Source organism: Callorhinus ursinus, unplaced genomic scaffold (genome assembly GCF_003265705.2).
Source record: "Callorhinus ursinus isolate GAN/ISIS: 27379988/994484 unplaced genomic scaffold, GSC_fseal_2.0 scaffold23, whole genome shotgun sequence".
Classification (NCBI taxonomy): Eukaryota; Metazoa; Chordata; class Mammalia; order Carnivora; family Otariidae; genus Callorhinus; species Callorhinus ursinus.
The window spans coordinates 20,171,582-20,193,003 of record NW_027397085.1 but is presented as its reverse complement, the minus strand read 5'-3'; the positions used below and the strand labels follow the sequence as shown (position 1 = coordinate 20,193,003).

Genomic DNA, 21,422 nt, shown 5'->3' with positions numbered 1-21,422 from the left:
CCTTTTCGCCTGCTCTGTTTCCTCAGTGTAGCTGAGGGAAGGCCAGGCATCACCTAGCTACAGCCCTGTTCATGGCTGCGAGGACGCCTCCATTTCAGTAGACCCCACGGAGCTAAACATACTGAGTTTCTTGGCCCTTGGATCACTTGAGTTCCACAGCTGATACGCCCACAACTCCAGACGGGGACAACTGTCCTCCCATGCTGCCAGCCAGAAGTCTTTCCTACATCAGCGACTTCAACAAAGCAGACAGTGTTAAGCTTTTCTTGGGTCCCGCAGTGCAGATTTTCTAATATCTCACCCTCTGGAGGCACTAGAGATTTGACTTCCTCTACCACTCATTTATAACTGCTTCCCAAAATCATTACCTCTTGCCTGTTGTCTCCTTTTCCATTTTTTGATTTTGTGGGTTTATCATTTTTTATTCTATTCCTTGTCCTTTTAGAGGAAAGAGGACAGTATGTACCTTTAAACACAAGACTGCTGAGGGAAGTACATGTTCGTAACTGCCTCAGAGAAACTGTTGGAAGCTCTCACCACTGTTGTACTAGTACTAGATTTAGGGACAGAGCTCCTGCTTTAATGCTAAAGCTTATAATAAAAGGCTCTGTAAGACCCTGCCTTTGCAGACTCCCCTCTCCCCACACGTGTGTTTGTTAATCACGTACGCACCGAGCACATTCAAGTAAGGAAGTCCACTGCTTATCTCTTAAAATTCAGAACTGAGGAACTCTACATCCAGCATTGTGCACAGTACGGGACAGACTCAGTGGCAGTGTCAGTGACTTACAAATTACCCTCCTGGGTGGAACCATCCCTCCAGAGACACAGTTGAAGAGGGAGCCCCATCCGGACCACACCACTCTGCCTTCTCTTCAGAGAGGGCACTGAAATGACCTCTGACAGTCCCTGACCCCGAGATCTGCTGGGCCGTATTCTCCCTCTGAAATTTGCAGAAGGATGAACGGGTTCTCTTTTTTTCAGAAGGTCTAGAAAGAGCACCTAAAGGATACAGGATAGGCTACTTGCAAACGAAGGAGAAAGCAAAAGCTATGGTGAGGCAAGGACAGCAGGCCATGAGAGATCAAAGAATGGGGCAGAGTGGCGGCCACACCAAGAAGCCAGGCGGCCCGTGAGACAGGTGAAGCAAATTCAGTTCCTGGTGGTATGCTAGTTCTAGCCCATCCAGGTCTTTACTATAAACCGTTTTGGGGGCGCCTGGGTGGCTCAAGTCTGTTAAGGGTCTGACTCTTGATTGCGGCTCAGCTCACGATTTCAGGGTTCTGGGATTGAACCCCACATTGCAGGGAGCCCGCTTGTCTCCCTCTCCCTCTGCCCCTCCCCCTGCTCACGTGCACACGCTTTCTCTAATAAATAAATCTTAAAAAAAAAAATTTTTTTCCCCCCTCTGGGAGATCTAAGTCAGTTGCTTACAACCAAAAGATAAAATCCCAATTACCAGCCACCTCTGTGTTGAGTCAAAATCCCATTTTGTTCCTAATTTGGATTTCTGTGACTTGAATGATGAGTTTTACTTTAAAAAAAAAGTAAGTTTCAGTTGAGAAGGAAAATAGTATTTATACACTGGGGTTCACACTGTGAGAAAAAAAAAATTAAATCCCATGAGAACAAACACACTAAACGTCCACTGAAGGCCCCGTTACAAGAGCGTTTTGGCACTGGGCATGGGATTTACTTCCATGACTTATATGTACAGTACAAGGTGTGAACCCCTACCCGAGGCCAAAAATGGTTCATCAACCCATCTCTGTCACTGCTCTCAGGCCCATTTTAAGATTCTTCTCTGAGCATGCTTCAGTTTGGCCTCAACTGACCTGCCCCATGGGGATTTGGGTCCACTAGTGGGGGACAAGAGTACTGCCTAGTAAGAAATTCTAGCATCTGGATCCCTCCTGATCCTAACATCCAACCTTCTGGTGAAAGAAGCTCCGAAGCAGAAAGTTCCCAACTAGAAACAAGAGAAAGGGTAGAAAAGGCAGAATGGACCAACCTGCAGCTGGTCACTGAGGTACTCCCTGGAGGCAAAGAAAACAGGTTTGTGAAAGGAACAACTGAGCCTATCACTAGTGTCATCCCTGCTGTCACAGGAAAAGGCAAGAGGCATGTGGGGTTCCAGGAGGCACAAACTGAATAAAGTTAGCCGGAAAAACAAAGATACATCATCTACTTCACCAACCTTTACACTGCTCCCTGCCCACTTTTTCTTTCATCTATTCAAGAGGCAGGATAGACATCTACCACAGGGTAGAACTTGCAGAGGAAATTAACCTCAAGGCCTCAAAAGGAAACCACAATGAGGCCTATCTCAATTTCTCACTGTCTCTCCAGCAAGGGAACTATTATTTTCCTGACCAGTGTATCAGAGCAAGAGCTCAGGGCAAATCAGATACAACCAATGATTGTGCATAACCCAGATTTAGAAAGCAAAAAATAGTCTGATCCACCAGTATCCTCCAGGAATGTCCTCACTAAAACCAGGCATCACTACTGGCCCTTGTGAAAAGGAAGGTTCCACATGTAGTTCTTCCTTCCAACAAGAGCAAACTGAGCAAGGGTAGGCCCTGAGCCACTCTTCCACATAGTGCTTCTGGTCAGGAAACTCCTAACTGCTCAGTGTAGGGTAAAGTGTTCAGTCTCTTAAAAAAAAAAAAAGTGTTCAGTCCCTTAGCAAAGTAAAACCTATTGAAAATGGAATGGAAATAAGTTACTATGTCCAGTATTCTTTAAAGAAATAAAAGCTTCTTAGCTATTACTAGAGATTCATAAAGGCCATTTCTTATTCCTTAAGGCAACAAGGTCAGAAAATCGATTTGCTCAAAATAACCAGAGAGTCAAAGGCAGAGGGGATTGGAGGAAGACGCTCCACCGTGCAGGCAGCAAATGCTTCCCTGACAAGTGCAGAGAGGCCTTCCTCCTAATCCAGAAAGAATCCAGCACTGAATCTCTTTGTGAAGAGCCTCATGATAGTTTTGTAGGGAACACACAGACCTGGTCAAAATAAACAGGACTTTTCAATGCATGGGGTCACATTGGAAAAAAAATGCAAAGATATACACGGTGTTTTTTGTAAACTATTACATATATGGCTTTTTTAAATAAGGAAATCAAATGTCGATTGACACTATTTAGGTATTTCATTATCTTACTATCACCAAAGGGTAGACTATATAGCCTTTTTTGCCTAAAATTTCTGGAAAAAAAAAATTAGCTTCCATTAAAGGGTCTAACTTCTCACTTTTAAAATCTGATTGCTGACAAAAATATTTTGTGAGGCTGGTTTATTTTTATTTTGCCTTTCCTTGATCCTGTAACACTTAACTACAAAATGCTGTTGTCTCACAGAGTTTTTTAATAATCTATTCTTAAAATAAGGGTTTTTTTCCCCCCATTTTAAAGTTGAGTCGGGGTTTGCAAGCTAAGAATGGTTTTCACATTTTAAAAGACTATTTTTAAAAAAAAAGAACATGCAACGGAGACTGTATTGTGGCCTACAAAGCCTATGATCTGACCTTTTACTGAAATCATCTGCCAACTCCTGAACTAGACCAACAGTAGCATGTTCAACACAAAGAAATATTCCTTGCTCTACGTATTTTGAAACACAGCCTCTAAAACTGAGCCAGGCAATACATTATTCTGCCTCCACTTCATGACAGATCTGGCCAGGAGAACACCCTAAGGCTGACCTCTGTTTAGTCTTTAGGCTTCAATTTCACCATCTTTAGGATTCACAGAGTTTCTAAATTTAAATGTAGAATACCACGTTACAATTAGACAGGATTCCTGTAGTTCCTGGGCTCTGTTCACCTGCCCAGTGCCCGGCATTAAGTCACACTTCGGAAACCATCTTCCTGAAATATCACCAACCGTAGGTACTACAGGGTGAGTGTGGGGGAAGGGATTGTACAAATCTTGAGAGAAGTGGGTGGTATCAAAGAGCACTATCCCAACAGGAGGGGGTGAGACCCAGATACATCCTGTTGCAGGGAAGGGGGTATAGCTGAAGCACAGACACTAAGGTGCTTGGGCCCCTCCACGGTAGCTATTAATCCAGGAATTTCTTAGCAGAAACACAATCAGATTTCAGGCTCCACAGTACAGTGCTGGGAAACGTGTTTCCTTCAGTATCTGTCTATTCCAGTACATTCCATATATATATGTAGTGAAAAAAGAACGGTCTCATAACATGCTTCCTTTTCTGGACAGTGAAGTAAGTTTGGATTCTTTGGCACTTGGCCAAGTTCAGTGGGCATCCCTAAGCACTTGAACTAGCTATGTGCAAAGAAGCCCTGCCGTATGCTCCCGCCAGCCTAGGTGGTATCCATGGGTGCTGCCCTGCCACTGTCGAGTGCAGGGCTGGGCTGCCTGCCAGAGGAGAACAATGGTCAGGATATTTTCTTTAAGAGAGACTTTTTAAAGTTAGTTTCTGGGTGTCAGGAGTTCTTGACGGAAGTTTTAGCTATCAAAAACTGTCCTCCGAATTTAAATGACTGTACATCTCCACCCAAATCTGACTGACCCACGATGCCAAGATGCCTAGGGAAATAAGATGAGTCACTGCCTAAGGAATTGGCAGAGGACGTGGGGTTGGTTAAATGTTGTATATAAATGTGAGAGCTGGAAAGCAGGGAGACATCTGTGTGTTCAGGGGCTGAAATAAAAGCTGGAGCCTACATCCACATCAAGTAAATATTTCCACCACTTAGAGTCCCTGAAGTGCAGTGCCTGGTTGCTCTGACCAGCTTTCCTCTCCAGAAAGGCCTTGGTCTATGACAAATCTATTTATCTGAACTTTTCATTATAACTTTACGAGCTCATACTGACGTGTTACCAAACTACAATCAAGGTAATTTTCCCTCTGCTTAGATCCTTACCTCCTCATACACTCCCAGGTGTCCACAGAGCAGGCTTACCAGTGAGGCCCTCTATTTATTAATCTCATCCTCTATACAGTAGTTTCACATATTTTACAAAAGAGCCCTCAGTGAAAGTTTATATTTGAATGTACAGACATTTTGAGAAGGGTCCAAGGAGCAAACATGAACTGTAAATTACAGGATATGGAATAAGATAAGTCTGAGAACATTCTTTGCAATTAAAAACGGGGGGGGGGCACCTGGGTGGCTCAGTCGTTAAGCGTCTGCCTTGGGCTCGGGTCATGGTCCTGGGGTCCTGGGATTGAGCCCTGCGTTGGGCTCCCTGCTCAGCGAGAGGCCTGCTTCTCCCTCTCCCGCTGCCACTCCCCCTGCTTGTGTTCTCTGTCAGATCAATAAAATCTTTAGAAAAAAAAAAAGTTGGTAAAAGTCATGTGTCGTCTCCTAACCTTTAAAATAACTGGACTAGGGTTCAGATCAAGCGGTCTATCAGCAAAGCAAGGGAACCTGATGAACAAGAGACCACTAGAGAGCTGACAGACCTCAACAGCCTTCCAAGGCCCTATTTCCCCAACTTTATAAAAGGGTGGCAACCATCCCTCTTCTCCTACTTCATGAGGATTATCAGGAGTCAACAATTAAGTAGTTTAAATGCAAATCATCAGTATCAACCTCAGATTCTTGAGTCTCTCTCCTTAAGGACTTAAAGACACTGACACACAGGTGAGGGACGGACAAAGCCCAGAAGCCGCAATGGCGAGGTCTGGCTGGGGGCATATAAAACACGTGCAAACACTGAAAAGCCATCGGTGCAGGCATGGACTTCTACTTTGGGAAGGTTTCTCAGGATACTAATGGCTCTAGCCTTCATCTCTCCCGGTCCCCATGCCCAATTTATTTTTTATTTTTAAAATTTTTTAAATTTTATTATTACCATATAATGTATGATTTGTTTCAGGGGTACAGGTCTGTGATTCGTCAGTCTTACACAGTACACAGCGCTCACCATAGCACACACCCTCCCACCATGCCCTATTTGAAAAAAATATATGGTGGCGCCTTTTAGAAAGAATGCTAACTTTTCCTAATAAGATAAATGAACAGAGGATATTGGAAGAGTATTTCTTGTTCCTCCCTTCAAATAAATCACATTCCCCATGGCACATTTTCAGAAACATTTGGGTGTGTATTTTAAAAAGGAAGCCAAGCCCCAAATTCTGCTAAATTGGTACCGTTGCTTCCTCACAAAATTAAATTCACCTAAGACAAAAGACTTATGTTTCCAAAAATGGCGAAGAAGCCAAAAATTAGCTCAATTGTAATGGTTTTGAAATTGTGGGTTTGAATTTTGCATAGCACATCATCTGTAATTTTTACATTCTTTTGACTTCTCAAACTTGGTTTTTCAAGTGAAAGCAGGATTCTGGTAAGAATTGATATTAAAATGTCTCCAAATGAGACCAAATTAACTCCCAGCAGTCTACTCTTAATATTACATATCCTGGACTTATAATGTAAGCATTAAATACTCAAGAGCACTTACTGTGACCAAGGAAAGGGGAAAAAAAGAGCAAATGGCAAATTCACACAGAACACAACCATATAAAAATCCACTCATAAAATTAAGATGAAAATTGTAGCTGATCATTTAGGGTAGAGATCTCTTCCCCCTCTCTTCTTTTCCAACAAATTTTGTTAATTTTATAGAGAAAGAGAGACACACAGAGATAGGAGAGTGAGAACATTATAAAAAGTAAGTCCACGGAGCTGACCTTTAAAGACTACTGGATATGCCCTAAAGCCTGGTCTTCCTTAAGTGACTCTGGATAAACACTCATCTCTAGAGCTGCGAACTGTGGACGCAAATATGTTCTACCTCTTCACTGTCCACTGTGTATGCTGCAAGTGCCAACTGGCACGCGGCTGTCTGGGTTAACAGTTAGAAGTGCACCTGCCAACTGGAGAGATGCTAAGTCCCGAAGCGGCGACTGGTTCTCCCAGAAGCCGAAACCTTTCTGGTCCCACGGAAAGCAGTCAATCAAGTATTTCAGAAAGTGGAAGGAAAACACAACCTACTCAAGGAGCAACAACAGCTGCCTTCACATCCACGAATCAAAGCTCCACCCCTAAAGCCAGCAGCTCCCCCAGAGGAAAGGGACCCCCGAGCTCCTAAGGCCCAGGGCTCCCAGGTAGGGTCCGGCCATCGCCCAGCAGTGGCCACCCCGGCCTAGGTCTCCAGAGCAGGGACCCGCGGTGCTGACACAGAGGCTGTTGGTATGTTGCAGAAAACACATCCCGAAGCAAGGGCACACGTCACCTGCCTCCGAGCGCCAGGCTGGCAGCTTGACGGTCAGGTTCCTACCACTGGCAGGAAACCCCTACTGCACCGGGGAAGGCCCCCTACTGCCCGGAAGGTTCCCAAGTCGCCGCCCGCTCCGCAAGTATGCCCGCATGCCGGGCCAGGCCTCCCCTACAGCCGTAACAGGCTGTGGCAGAAGCACGGGGGCCCCTTCTCTGAGCCGCAGAAAATGAGCTCACAAGGATGCTGGAGGTGGCTGCCCGGGAGGGGACACTGAGGCTGAACACGGGAGCTGCAGGACTGCACGCAGCACCTCACCCACCAGAAACGGAAGCTGAGTACTTACTGCCACGAAGAGCATGCAGTACATGGAGAACGAAGAGTGGCCCGAGTAAAAAGACAATCTAGAAGAGAAAGAAGACAAAGGTCAATTTTCTTTTCTCGAGGCGGACAACTGTCTTGACGTCCTAAATCTTACTGCCTCGGAGCAGACCCCTCTCCCCCCTCACCTTGACGAATTACAAGAGTAGGGAAGGCGTGTCCTATGACTGAGACTTCCAGCAGGGAACAAATGTGCCACGGACATTTCTTGAAGTAATGTTCGTCAAGCCACAACTTACCGGTATATAAATGGTCGGACTTCATGACACGTGAACTTAAAGGACCATGATTTAAGTTTTATTTTCTACCTGTAAGGTTTGCCCTGGAGTGCTAGTAATACCTCCTTCAGAACACTCAGAAGTTGACTACTTCTTCAAAAAGAAAATCAATTTTAAAAAATTAGAAGTGGTATTTTAGCCTTTTAAACAGGCACACATCCTGCCTTAGATTTCCCACCAGATGAAAGGGTTTTTGTTTGACCTTTATTTTAAAACTGTGCACTGAGAGTCCATACCAGATGAATCCACACTTTTCAGTATTATATTCTATCGACATGTGAGTATCATCTTCCCACCCAAAATGACAGAATGCTTGCAAGACTTAATTTTATGGCTCCTTCTGGAAAAGGGAGAAGCTTACTAATATCCATGATCTGGGTTCTGCTTACAGAGTGCTGGCCGTCTGTAAGCAGAAAAGGCAAGAACATTCAATCCAGTAATAGTAACTCCATGCAAAGGATGCATCAAGTAAATAATGAGAATGCTTCTCCTGCCCATGAATATGAACAAAACTCAGAAGGGAAGGCTTCTAAGTATTTTACTTTATTACACCCTGCTTGATTCAAAAGGAATTTGGTTACCTGGATTCAGAGAGGTGAAATTAAAACACAGATCAGAAAGTCATCTGTGTATGCTTGGCAACTGAGGGGAGGTGGGAGTGGAGATTTTTTAAGCATGTACTGATGATGATCTAGCAAGAATTATGATAGTCTTTTTCATAATCAGATACATCTCTAAGAAAATGAATATTCTCATGTCTAGTACCAGCTAGGAATTACATCATTAAACTTGATAAGTACTGTGGATTTAATCTATGTAAAACAAGAAAAAGAAATCACTTTTAGCCTCACCAACTGTTTGGCTGTGGAGAATAGATCAATACAAGACCTTCCTTTAGATAATTAGAGCAGAGTTCTATACATTTTATGTTTCAGTAAGTTACACTGAAGAACCTACAAGTTAATAAAAGCCAATTTCAAGAACTGTCAAATCCCACCAAGCCAACATGACCATGATCAAGGAAATGTTCTCAAAGCTGAGCAAGTTCAAAGTTTCACTAAGACTTCATCTTCAGAGTAGTCACCATACACAGTGCCACAAAATTGTAAATTCCAAACCTACCTAACAGTTTTACACAGTTCTGATTCAGTCACAGGCTGATGTCACTAGGTGAAAACAAAATGGTTTCAGTTTTTTATTCCAAATCCATAAAGAGGTATTTTATTCAGTACAGAATCAGCCAAAGAATAACCTCTGACTTCAACAAACAGGGATTAAGACACATAAAGGGAGAACTCTATTTGACCTCACTCTCTGAGTCTCTAAGTCTGCTCTCAGTAAGTGATCAAATCATGCTAATATGGACTTTTACCACTATTAAAACAGAATAAAACACCAAAATACAACTTCAAGTTATTTTCATATTCCATACACATCTCTTTATCGGAATCTCTAGGAGATACAGCTCTTTATTATGTCTGAAACTCATAAATGAACAAATAATTGTATGAGTAGTTTGATAAAAATCCCAAAAGTAGGGGTGCCTGGCTGGCTCAGGTGGTGGAGCATGTGACTTGATCGAGGGGTTATAAATTCAAGCCCCACGTTGGGTGTAGAGATTACTTAAATTCTTTAAAACATAGTAATAGTAAAAGTAAAATACAATCCCAAAGGTAGTCAAAATGCAGATTGTTTTCATCACAGTAACCTCACTGAAGTACTTATGATTTTGGTCCTGGCCTCAGAATGTCACCCCATTCTTAGATTTCAACCCAATCCTAGACCACCACCTCACTTCAGGAGAGCCCCTCTCATGACTGTAGATAGATAAACAATTTGCACCAGCTTCCCATCAAAGCTTAGGAAAGTCTTTCCAGAAAGAATATTTACAGAGATCAAATATATTCCGAAATGCAGCTATTTCACTAACTCAGGTATGACCTATGACACTGAGCAATAGGTGAGTCTGACAAGGTAACTCACTGTGGACAGCATTCTCCTCCAAGTGGTAGATTTAAGATTCTTGTTTTATTTGCCAGCCAGGACCTCCCTTTCTCCTGGGAGAGCTACTTGGCCTGCACCCTACTGTCACAGCCTTCACCACCACCCCCGCCAGTGCCCGTGCGTTCCCACTCCTCAATCCAGCATTCTTCCATCTCCGTTTTCCAACATCTACATAAATGTTCAGCCTTACAAACTGCAAAGACAGCCAAATCTAACCTTTATCAGTCATCAGAAGAAAGCAACTCACCTAAAGTCTTTCTTAAGTTTTTAAATGGCATTTACTAAGTCTTATGGGACTCGTGGTGAGGTTAAGTCACAACCTCCTAAAGATCTCACTGCTCTTGCCCTGCCCTTGGATTTTCTTTCCTGCTCCCCACTCCCCAGAGTTAAATGGCACAAAACAGTTATCCCTTCAGCTATTCTTTTAGTTTGAAATACCTACTTTGCATTCAGTCTTGAATGATGGTTTTCCTGAATATAGAACTGTAGGTTAATGCTTTTTTTCCCTCATCACTTTGAGGGTATCATTTGACTATCTTCTGGCTTCTACATTTGCTATTAAAACAGAAGCCATTTGTCTGCCTTTCCTTTCTAGGTTACCTGTCAGTTCTCTGTAATTACCCTCCCCCTCCACCAGCAAGGTCTTCAATGTTCTGCAGTCTCACGATCACATATCTAGTAGGCGTGTCTCCTTATTTATCTGATTTAGTATTCGTTGGCTTCCCATTTATATACTTCACCAATTTTGAACAGGTCTCAGCCATCACAACTTTGTTATATATCCACCATCCTACTCGCTTTTTCTGAGATTCAGATTCAACATGTTTGACATTTTCATCCTTATGTATCTCTTAACCTTTCTTTTGTACTTTAGATCTTTGTCTAGCTTCCATTTCAGCTCTCACTTTCACAGTGTCTAAAGTCCTTTGTCAAGTCTATTTTTTTATTTAAATTACATATGTATCATTTATAAAAGATCTCTTTGGTCCTTTTTCCAACCTATGGTCAATTTTGATCCTGTTCATCCTTCATTATATTCTCGGTCTCTATTTCTACACAGTAGATATATTAACTTTTATATTCTATATGGTAATTCTACTATCTGCAACCTTTGAGAGCTTATGTAGTTGGTTGTATCTCCTGACTCTCACTTAGGGTAGCTTGTTTCTATGTATGTTCATTCATAGGAGAATATGAACTCAGGTCCTTGACACTCTATCTGTGGGGAATCTTAGAGGTCTTGGTTTAAAAAGAGTTCTTCCAGCAAAGATGGGTGTTCTCTCCTGCTGGGTTCACTACCAATCCACTTTAAAAAAATTGTTTTTTAAAGCCCCACATATATAGTATGAATTCTGGCACTAAACAATGTGACTATGGTCCTGTAGTTAAGAATTCTTTCTGACAGCAGCCCCCTCCCCCGCCAGGAAGATGTTGCCCTTTGGGAGCCCTTAAATTATCCTTGAGTCTCCCCTCTGTCTACTCTGCATCAGCCTCATGATCAGAGCCCCATTAAAACTGAGGCTCTAGGCTACCAGGAATTGGCACATACTTTCAGGTACACATCAGATCAACAGAATTAACGAATCCCAACATGATGAAAATTCCTTTACTCTCTCATCAGCTTGGCTATTTATTTACAAAGATTTATTTATATGTGTTTATATATATTTTAATATATAATACCAACATGTGCACGGCATATTACCTAGCACATGTAACTCTATCAGTATTTCTAATCCTCCATATTGCCAGAAATAAAGGCAGCCTTTTTTAAAACAAGAATTAAGACTAGGGGCACCTGGGCGCCTGGGTGGCTCAGTTGGTTAAGCGACTGCCTTCGGCTCAGGTCATGATCCTGGAGTCCCGGGATTGAATCTCGCATCGGGCTCCCTGCTCAGCAGGGAGTCTGCTTCTCCCTCTGACCCTCTTCCCTCTCGTGCTCTCAATCTCTCATTCTCTCTCAAATAAACAAATAAAATCAAAAAAAAAAAAAAAAAGACTAGGGGCACCTGGGTGGCTCAGCCAGTTAAGCATCTGCCTTCAGCTCAGGTCATGATCCTGGGGTCCTGGGATTGAGGCCCAAGTGGGGCTCCCTGCTCAGCGGGGAGCCTGCTTCTCCCTGTGCCCCTGTCCCTGCTCGTGCTTGCACAGTCTCTCTCTTTCTCTCAAATAAAATCCTAAAAATAAATAAATAAATAAATAAATAAAAGAATTAGGACTAATAAAATGTTATCTCAAGTCAACTGCTTCACTAGAAGACATAGTCTGGCAAAAAACAGTTTGTTTTTCATTTTAAAGTGATCAACGCTCACAAATGTTTCTAATTATTACTCTCCCACCTTCACTGGGTATGGCAAAGTTGACTCTGGGGCAATTCAGAACTTCCTTCCTTTCCCTTAAGATCTTCCTGAAATTGACTCCTAGAGCATTTTAAGGCAGAAAAGTTGTCGTAAGACTTAACAGTTCCAAGCTAAATACCTTCTGTGCACAGGTATTTAATCCACAGTACTTCCCCTCTTCACAGAAATCCCCGTGGTGGGGGCTGTCGATCCTATTTTAGATAGAAAGACCCTGAACCTTCCAGAGGTTCACTCACTGGCTCCAAAGTCCCATGGCTTTGAGGATCAAATTGCAGTCTTCCCAGCTCTTTCCCACTGGGCCAGGGTCCCCCAGCCCCTGCACGGCTGGCCGACTCAGCGGCAGCGCGCACCCTGCCATGCCCGGGGTCACAGCTCATGCACGGCCACACGTGTGCAGTTCATATGCGAGGATGCACTTAGATCATCTGTGAAGAGGCAAACGGCAGTGTGTAAATAAGCATTTTAAGAGAATACTCATTTGTCCTTTGTACACTCTAACGGCCAAAATAAAAGGAAGTCAAGCTGCAATGTGAAGCATTTTCTCCAAATGTTATTTCCTGATTACAAAGTTTACACAACAGCAAATTAACTTGAAGGACATGGTAAAATTCCTTTCTTTGGTAACCTTTAAACACAGAATGACCCTGTGAGAAAGTTAAAATATGTCCCAAACAAATGCACAAAGGAACAATTGCCCAGTTATTAGTCCTACTTTGTTTCAAAAGGATTTTTACAACCAATAGCTGTGCAAAATGCTCAGGCAATGAGCTGTCAGGCTATTGTCTTTTAAAAATTTCACATCTAAGATACCAGGGCGAGTCAAGTAGGCAGTGATTGGGGAAAATGGGTACTTCCACAATGCGCTGATAGGAGTGCATACCTTTTTTTTTTTTTTAAAGGTTTTATTTACTTAATTGACAGAGACAGAGACACAGCAAGAGAGGCAACACAAGCAGGGGGAGTGGGAGAGGCTTCCCGCAGAGCAGGGAGCCCGATGCGGGGCTCGATCCCAGGGCCCCGGGATCATGACCTGAGCCGAAGGCAGACGCTTAACCGACTGAGCCACCCCGGCGCCCCAAAAGGAATGCATACTTTTCAAAGGGGATTTGACAATATCTATCTCTATGTAAACCCACCGTATTTTCTGACCCAGTAATTCCACTTAGCGACATCTACCCTAGAGAAACATGCACGAGCACAAAGACGTTTACACAGCTAGCAAGCAACTTGAAGACAATGGTTCTCTCACTCTTCTTCTGAATACCATAAGTTAGCTAAAATCAATTAAATAACGATGTGAAGTGACAAAAAAATTATCTCCAGGACATATTTTAAAATATGTCATTTATTTAAACCACATAAAACCATAAAACTTCACACTTACTGTAAAATACACAGAAAATGACTGACAGGACAAACTGTTAACAGTAGCTCTGGGGAAAGGTATCACATCGGGGTTAAAAAATTTTTTTTCACATTTTACAGTGATAATATTGGAAACACAAACATGTTATTACCGGGATTTTATATACTTATATACATATTCGAAAATATAAAAAATGCTAGTCAAATTATCTGATATGCCTGCTACGAATTTCCTACAAACCCCTTCTCCACTAAACACGCACGCATGCGCAAGTGCCCAAACCCCTCCCTGAACAGCAGTTGCCTCGAGAGCTGCCCGGCTGCCACGGCTCAGGGCACGCGCAGCTCCCTGCCTCCACGTTCACGCCCCGAGCGGCGGCCACACAAGCCCGGGAAGCTTGTTCTTCCATCTCTCAATGAAATGTTTTGACATTCGTGTGTATTTTTAAATATCATAAGTCGTGTTCCCATAAAAATATATGCACATAATTCCATACCACTGAAATTCAGTATATTAACTCTGTGACTATTATAAGTAACCGGGTCAACAAACATGTGATTTTGATACATGTGTTTGGAGGGGGGAAAATCAGATTTCCAGAAATGTGTAGATATACAAGAACCACAGGGTATCTCTCTTCCCGAGGGTTAGAGAGATAAAGATGAAGGTGATAAATGGCTAAAGAATATAAGATGATCCCAAACAAAATTAAGTAAAATACAGCAAAGATAATATAAATTCATCTTATTTGCTTGAACCAGCCAGAGACTCAGAGATTATTTCACTTGCAGCAAAAATCCTGTCATATATTCCTTTAAATTATTTTTATGATTTTACTATATTTCTATTTAAGGCTACACTGCATTTATGTGGAGTCAATTAGCCACTTCACATATAAAAGTGACATGCCTAACTAAAATAAAACAGATCTGAGTATCCTATTTTATTCATTAATATTAATGCATCAAATACCACTTCACAGCCACTAATATCAATGACTCATACACCAAATAATCTAGTATCTGTAGATACCACATCCTGAAACTTAAAGGAGAGAAGTGAGCAGGACTGTGGAAAATGAAAAAAGGGGGGGAAGTGGGACATAACTGGTATGTGTACGGGGTATTTTAAACTCTTGTTTAAATAAACCAGTTGATGATTAAAAACAAATGTTCATGTGTCTGTTTATGGGAGACTCATATGAAAAGAAGGAATCTAAAAAGGAGAAGTTGTTGAGAACTCGGAGATAAAGGAAAGTAAAACTGGGTGTGCCTTGAAAAATCAGATGATTGGGGAACAAAGGTTCTACACACCCTGAGCAGGGGAACTCTGTGTCTCTGACAGACGAGCAGAGGTCAGGGAGTGACAAAGGTTACTGACAGAAGGGTAAAACGGACGAAAGTGCACCAACCAGAAGAGAGGTCACAGGTTTCCTACAGCATGAGGGAAAAACTGATGACTTGGTGCAGAAAGACTCCAAATCACCAACATGGCATTATCGAAGAGTTAAAAAGGAAACAAAGGGCAATTGGTAGATTACACAAGGGACTTAACTCTGAGGCATTCCTCTGCTGGCAACTAGTAAACACCCTACCTCCTACCTCCCCCACCTCCTTTTATTTTATTTTTATTTATTTATTTTTTTTAAAGACTTTATTTATCCGACAGCGAGAGAGGGAACACAAGCAGGGGGAGTGGGAGAGGGAGAAGCAGGCCTCCCGCGGAGCAGGGAGCCCGATGATGCGGGGCTCGATCCCAGGACCCTGGGACCATGACCTGAGCCGAAGGCAGACGCTTAACAACTGAGCCACCCAGGCGCCCCTCCCCCACCTCCTTTTAAAACACACTGAAAAAGGAAAACTACCTTGCTAAAGGGTAAAATTCAGAGTGAGTCCGGAGGAAGACAATGTTCTAAAATCGCTTTCTAAGGTGTTTTTTAAGGGGCAGGAATGCTAGCCAGAGGCAAGACTGCCAGACCTCTACTTTTAGCCCTCTCCCAAAAAGACAACACAAAGGCCAAGAAAGCCTACTAAATCTGGCCAGTCCACTCCACTTCCTACCCTGATGCAGATCATGAAATCACCATTAACTCTTTACCAGCGGGGTCAAGAGAGACGAGGCTCAAGACATCAGTCCAAGTCTGTACGATTATACTAATACGGAGAGTGGCAAGAGAAAAGGCAAAAGCCCACACACATATAAAATTAAACAGGAAGCCGACCAGGCAGGTCACTCTTGGTTCCTTTCAGATTTGAGCAGATGACGTCACCAGAGCTCATGTTACCAGAGGACGAGTAGAGTGCCATGGTACCGCACTTTGACAACCTTTCGACCTTCACTCGTCCACTGCTGAGCTTAGAGTAAAAGACCCTACATAAGGCCCACCAACTACTCTGGAACCATCACCTGCTACCCAACTACTTACAATTCCCAGTATACACCATGTTTCATGCTGTGTTTCTTCATCACTGTGCCTGACATGAGCCTCCCAACTTTCTTGGATAATTACCACACAAGAGTCACTTCAGCCACTGTTTTCTCCCAGGAACCCTTCTTAAACAGCTAGGCTGAAGTGCTCTCCTCTCCAAAAAGGAAAGAGAGGTACAGGGCTCAGTGAACACATATACCCCTGCATCCATCTTCCAAAGCAAATCATGTGTTGTAGTCCGTCCTTCCTCCATTCCATCCAAACAGGGGCAGGAGTACAAGACTTATAAACAGGAATGTCTGAGGTTTGTTTGTTTCTTGGTTTGTTTAATTACATAAGATGCTCATCAGAAAAATTCAGAAGGTACAGCAAATCAAGAGAAAAATTGCTGATAAACTCCCAACCTCCCTGAGATCCATCTTAATTCATCTTGCATCCCTAACACCCACCACCATTTGATCGAGCATACAGGAGGTGCTCAATACATTCTTTAAGCTCAAATAGAATCTAATGTCTTAATGATAAATGAATTTTTATGCAGTTATCCCAGAAAATGTAAAATTCTTACACTTTTCATATTTTCAATGTCACAAACAAATGCACCTCTGCTCCTTCGCCCCTACCCCCCACTCCCCTGCCACCGCACCAACAACAGGGTATCACTTCAGTGGCTCCACAAGAAGTATACCTTAACTATCTTGTGTTTTGACAGCTATAAAAAATGTATAAAATAAAACTAAGGACGTATGTTACCTTTGCATAATAATGTTAGCATATAATTAAATGCTAAACTTAGCTAAGCCTATGCCAATAAACACAGCAAGCCACATGAGATAAGTTATCTGATTTTAACATCTTACCTCTGATGTGTTTTCCCCTTACAGTGGTTACAAATTCTGACTTTATCATCACAGTTCAGGAGAATTATAAAGTCCAATCTAATACCCCTGCTCTTTTCACCCTTCTGTAAGAAACTGTGAGCAGTATCAATGTGTGTCAGCTTAAACATGCACTACCTAAGGCCTCTTCCCAATAGATGTGGCAAGCATTTCAATAATGTGTGTAAAATGTCCAGAAACCTTTTTTACATTATGATCAAAGGCAGTCAGATTAGTGGAACAAATGATATCCATAATGATAAAGTAACAGATATATTCTGATGTAAATAAAAAACAAATTAAGTTTTAAAAGTATTCTCACAGGCACCTGGCTGGCTCAGCAAGTAGAGCGTGCGACTCTTGATCTCAGGGTTGTGAGTTTGAAACACACAAAGAAACACACAAAGACAGATTTCAATGATCTGAATAACGAACCAACACAATTCATACATCAGGTTTTACTTTTCACAAATTCAACACACATCCTACCTCTCAAGAAAAATATTTATTTTCTAATTAAACGAAAATACTGAATGCATGCTGTTCACATTTATTCTGAACGGAAACCCAGGCTTAACACCACTCGATTATATATTTTTTTTAGATTTTATTTATTTATTTGAGAGAGAGATGGAAAGAGAGCTCAAGTAAGGGGGAGAGGCAGAGGGAGAAGCAGACTCCCTGATGAGCAGGGAGCCTGATGTGGGCCTTGATCCTAGCACCCTGGCATCATGACCTGAGCCAAAGGCACACACCCAACTGAGTGAGCCACCCAGGGGCCCGCCCCTCCATCCATTATATTTTTATCTGGAAAAAGTACTAATGTATCTACGCAACTTTGTTTTTGTATTTCAGAGCTAGCAATGGGGAATTCAAGAGTTCTAAGGTGAAGGTACAAAGCATCAATATGAAGTAATCAGCTGATGACGTGTTCATGTGATTTAGTAGCCTATCAACATTTAATGCACAGCACTGCTGTGGGATGGCATGAAATGCCGAATGTCTAAACTTAGAGTGTAATTAGTTGGGGCGGGGTGGAGGAAGGTTGTTTGTTTTTAAAATAAATTACGATATACATATATTTACGAATAGGTAGTGGCAGGAAGTCACTGAAAGTAAAGAAAGGATCTTGTCTTTGCAAGTGTGCACCTCGACCAAAATAAAGCCACATGTCAAGTCAACTCATTCTGCATTCAGGAAAGACAATCAGGCAACACGTCACATTTCAAGGGAGAAAAAAATCTTTTGCTTTTATTCCACATTAAAACAAAATTATATGGAATGTATAAATGCAACACAGGCTAAATCAAAAGTGTGTGTAAGAATGTGTACAGCTATTTAGGTATTATGTGGGGCAACTTCACTTTTATTTCTAAACAAAGAAGTTTCTTCAGCCTTAAATGCCCCAGATTGTCTTATAAGTTAACAAACAAGTGACAAACAAAACCCTGAAAATTACACTGGTTCTACTGAAGCTAGTAAAACATTGCCTGTACCCCCTAAGCCTCCAGCCTAGCTGCCTGCCTATGCTGCGGCTCGCTGAGCCCTGAGACACACCCCATCCTAATTCACACATTCGACCCTTACTCATCCTCCAAAATGCTTCCTCTACTAGAAGCAGTATTAACACCCTCTGATTTCATGGTTTCATCTTCACTCCTTCAAGACATGTATCTATCACACACACAGTCTCCCAACATGTCTCAGCCCCTGCTCAGTAAGCACCACGACAGCAACATGTACACTTTGGGAGGTCACTCCCACAGCGACTAGGACTTAACAGCAATAGATAGTAGCTGAATTTAGTAACTTCATGGATAGGCTGAAGCTGTGATTCTCAGGTTTTGCCAGGTACTTAATCCCACAGCTAGTCAGTCTAATTATAATGGGTTTTCACTATTAAAGAAGGAACTCCCTCAAAACTCAGTTTTATTTACCTGCATAGGGGTTGCATTAAAAAAAGACAAAAGGAAAATTATTTCTCACATTCAACCAAACATATCACAATTAATCATCTAAATAATACAAAGCTGCCATAATCCAAAAGAAGTAACTTTATACCAAATATCTGATTTATATAGCCAAAGACCAATCGCTCAGAACTGATCAGGAACACTGAGTCGATCCTTAAGCAAATGTAATTTAAATAAAAGCCAGAAAAAATAAAAAAGTAAATTTCTAAAGACAAAAGTTTCTAGTATCACAAACAGAGCAGCTGTTAGCGAGCTGTCTTGCTCAACTATAGACCCCAAGAGTTAAAACCAGAAACAGGCAAGACTGCTTAACTGATGCTCCAATGAAAACCCATTGTGCTTATTTCTTATCAAACTTCCTCGAGGCATTGACAAAGCCATTTTGCGAAGACCTGAACGTCCCAACTGCCAGACCAGAAAAGCCCGGATAGCAATGGAAGCCTAGACGACCACATCCCACACGTCCCCTTCCCTGCCCGTGATCGTGGGCTGAACACATACTGACTCCCACCAATGATCACGCACTTCCTGCCTGCTCTCTGCATGTACTCCACCCCAACTTCTCCATGTAACACAGTAGGTGTCCATCTTGCTGGTGGAGAGGTCAGTGGTTAAAGCTTGAGACTGCCACCAAGTTTCTTGCTGGTAGCACCCTAAATTTCTCCCTTTCTCTTTTCCAAACCATCATCTCTTGAGTTACTGACTTCTCTTACAACCAGTTTATCCAAGTTTGTTCCACAACAGTGTTGGCAAACCCAGCCAGGAGCTGTGCTTCCGATTTGTCCAGCCTCCTTGGGGTTCCCTGGCACAGAACAATTGGCCCCAGGAGCACCAGGGCTCACCTGCTCGGCTCCTGAGTTAGTGGTGGTGATAGGTCATTCGGTAACATAGCTAGTTGTGCACAATCTTAAAATTCACCCTGCCAAACATCCTAAGATAACAGATGTCATGTGAAGTTGTGTTCCCATCATCCAGGGGATTTTAAGCACTGGTTCACAAAGTATGGTCCTGAGATCAAGCACAGAGGCAGGAGCATCTGGGAATGTGTTAGAAATGCATATTCTTAGCCCCCAACCCACTTCCTGAATTAAACACCTGAGGAGGAAACACTGAAATCTGTGTTTTCACAGGTGATTCTAGGTGATTCTAACGAACAACTAATGTTTGAGAGCCACTGGTCTAAAGAGTCTCTAAAGAGAATCTTTACCTGGGCAGAGTGCTACAGGTCCGAACTGCCTGGGCTCATTAGTAATTTTTTTTCACCAAGTAATGCTATTCTCATTGGCATAAGTGAGGGCAGCTGGATGTCCCACAGTTACAAGTACATAGCCCCTTTTCATTTATAGTAAATTCCCAGGTATTAATTTTAAACAATGAAGAGGAGCTCTCTGGATATTACAATTAATAAGTATGCCACTATAGTCCATTTACATTCTCACTTCTATATTTAGGACCCAGGGCCACAAATGAAGCCTGGTAAAAGTCCTCTGACATCAGTGATACAAGAGCATAAGAGTGTACACATATGCTGGAAGGGCAGAAAGAGGAACAGAAGAAAATAAGAAATAAGAAAATAAGAAAATAAGAAAACGAATGGGGAAAAAGCCAAAATTGTAAGAGAGTACAGATGTAAGATGTAACTCTGACTCATTTATAGTCAACAAAAATGACTCATTTCGGGAGCTTATGTTCCCTTCACTCCAATGTCAAGCATTATAATTTTATAATTAAAATAAACGTACAGGGGGCAGCCTGTGGAGATAAATAAATTAAAGGAGATTACACTATAATCCTAATATATTACAGACAATGTCTAGACTGAAATGTTTTTGCATTTTTGGCATCCCGACTTAAAAATTCAAGAGAAAAGCAATAGGAAAGCCTGAATCCAATGAAATTATGCTTCTCAACAGAACAGCAATGCAAAGCCACAGTTATGCACCAACGTTACAAAGCTCTGGAACTGTGGCAACAACTAACTTATTCTGGAAACACCAATGGAAATTCCATTTTTCTCAGAAGATACAAAGTTTTCTTAAGATTTCATTTCTAGGTTTGATTTTCCTTCTTATTTCAGAACCCCAAAGCTTATCAACAGATCTTCTCACTGAAAATGTGGAAGGCTGAAGAAACTTTAAAGGGTAATGGGTAAAAAACCTACATGTACTTAAGTCAAAAGTACCATCAGAGTATTATAGTACATGTTGGCCAATTTAGATACACTAGGAAGACATACATAATAGGACATATATGGAGTGGGAAATGTAATCACATTTATGTCATTAATTTATTTTTTTTAAGATTTTTATTTATTTGACAGAGGGAGAGAGACAGTGAGAGAGGGCACACAAGCAGGGGGAGTGGGTGAGGGAGAAGCAGGCTTCCGCCAAACAGGGAGCCTGATGTGGGACTCGATCCCAGGACCCCAGGATCACGACCTGAGCCGAAGGCAGACGCTTAACGACTGAGCCACCCAGGCACCCCATTTATGTCATTTAAAATAAATTATATTTTGGGGTGCCTGGGTGGCTCAGTCGTTAAGCGTCTGCCTTCGGCTCAG

At 42.2% G+C, this 21,422-nt stretch overlaps 1 protein-coding gene across 3 annotated transcripts in view; it reads right to left on the bottom strand.

The window, feature by feature from the left end:
* Positions 1-21,422, bottom strand: part of PLPP1 (phospholipid phosphatase 1) — a 107,327-nt gene that overhangs the window by 4,511 nt on the left and 81,394 nt on the right. For all 3 annotated transcript variants that reach the window (XM_025892451.2, XM_025892452.2, XM_073905490.1), the window contains exon 4: positions 7,541-7,598. In XM_025892451.2, the coding sequence (XP_025748236.1) occupies positions 7,541-7,598 (58 nt within the window). The remainder of the gene's footprint in view (positions 1-7,540; positions 7,599-21,422) is intronic.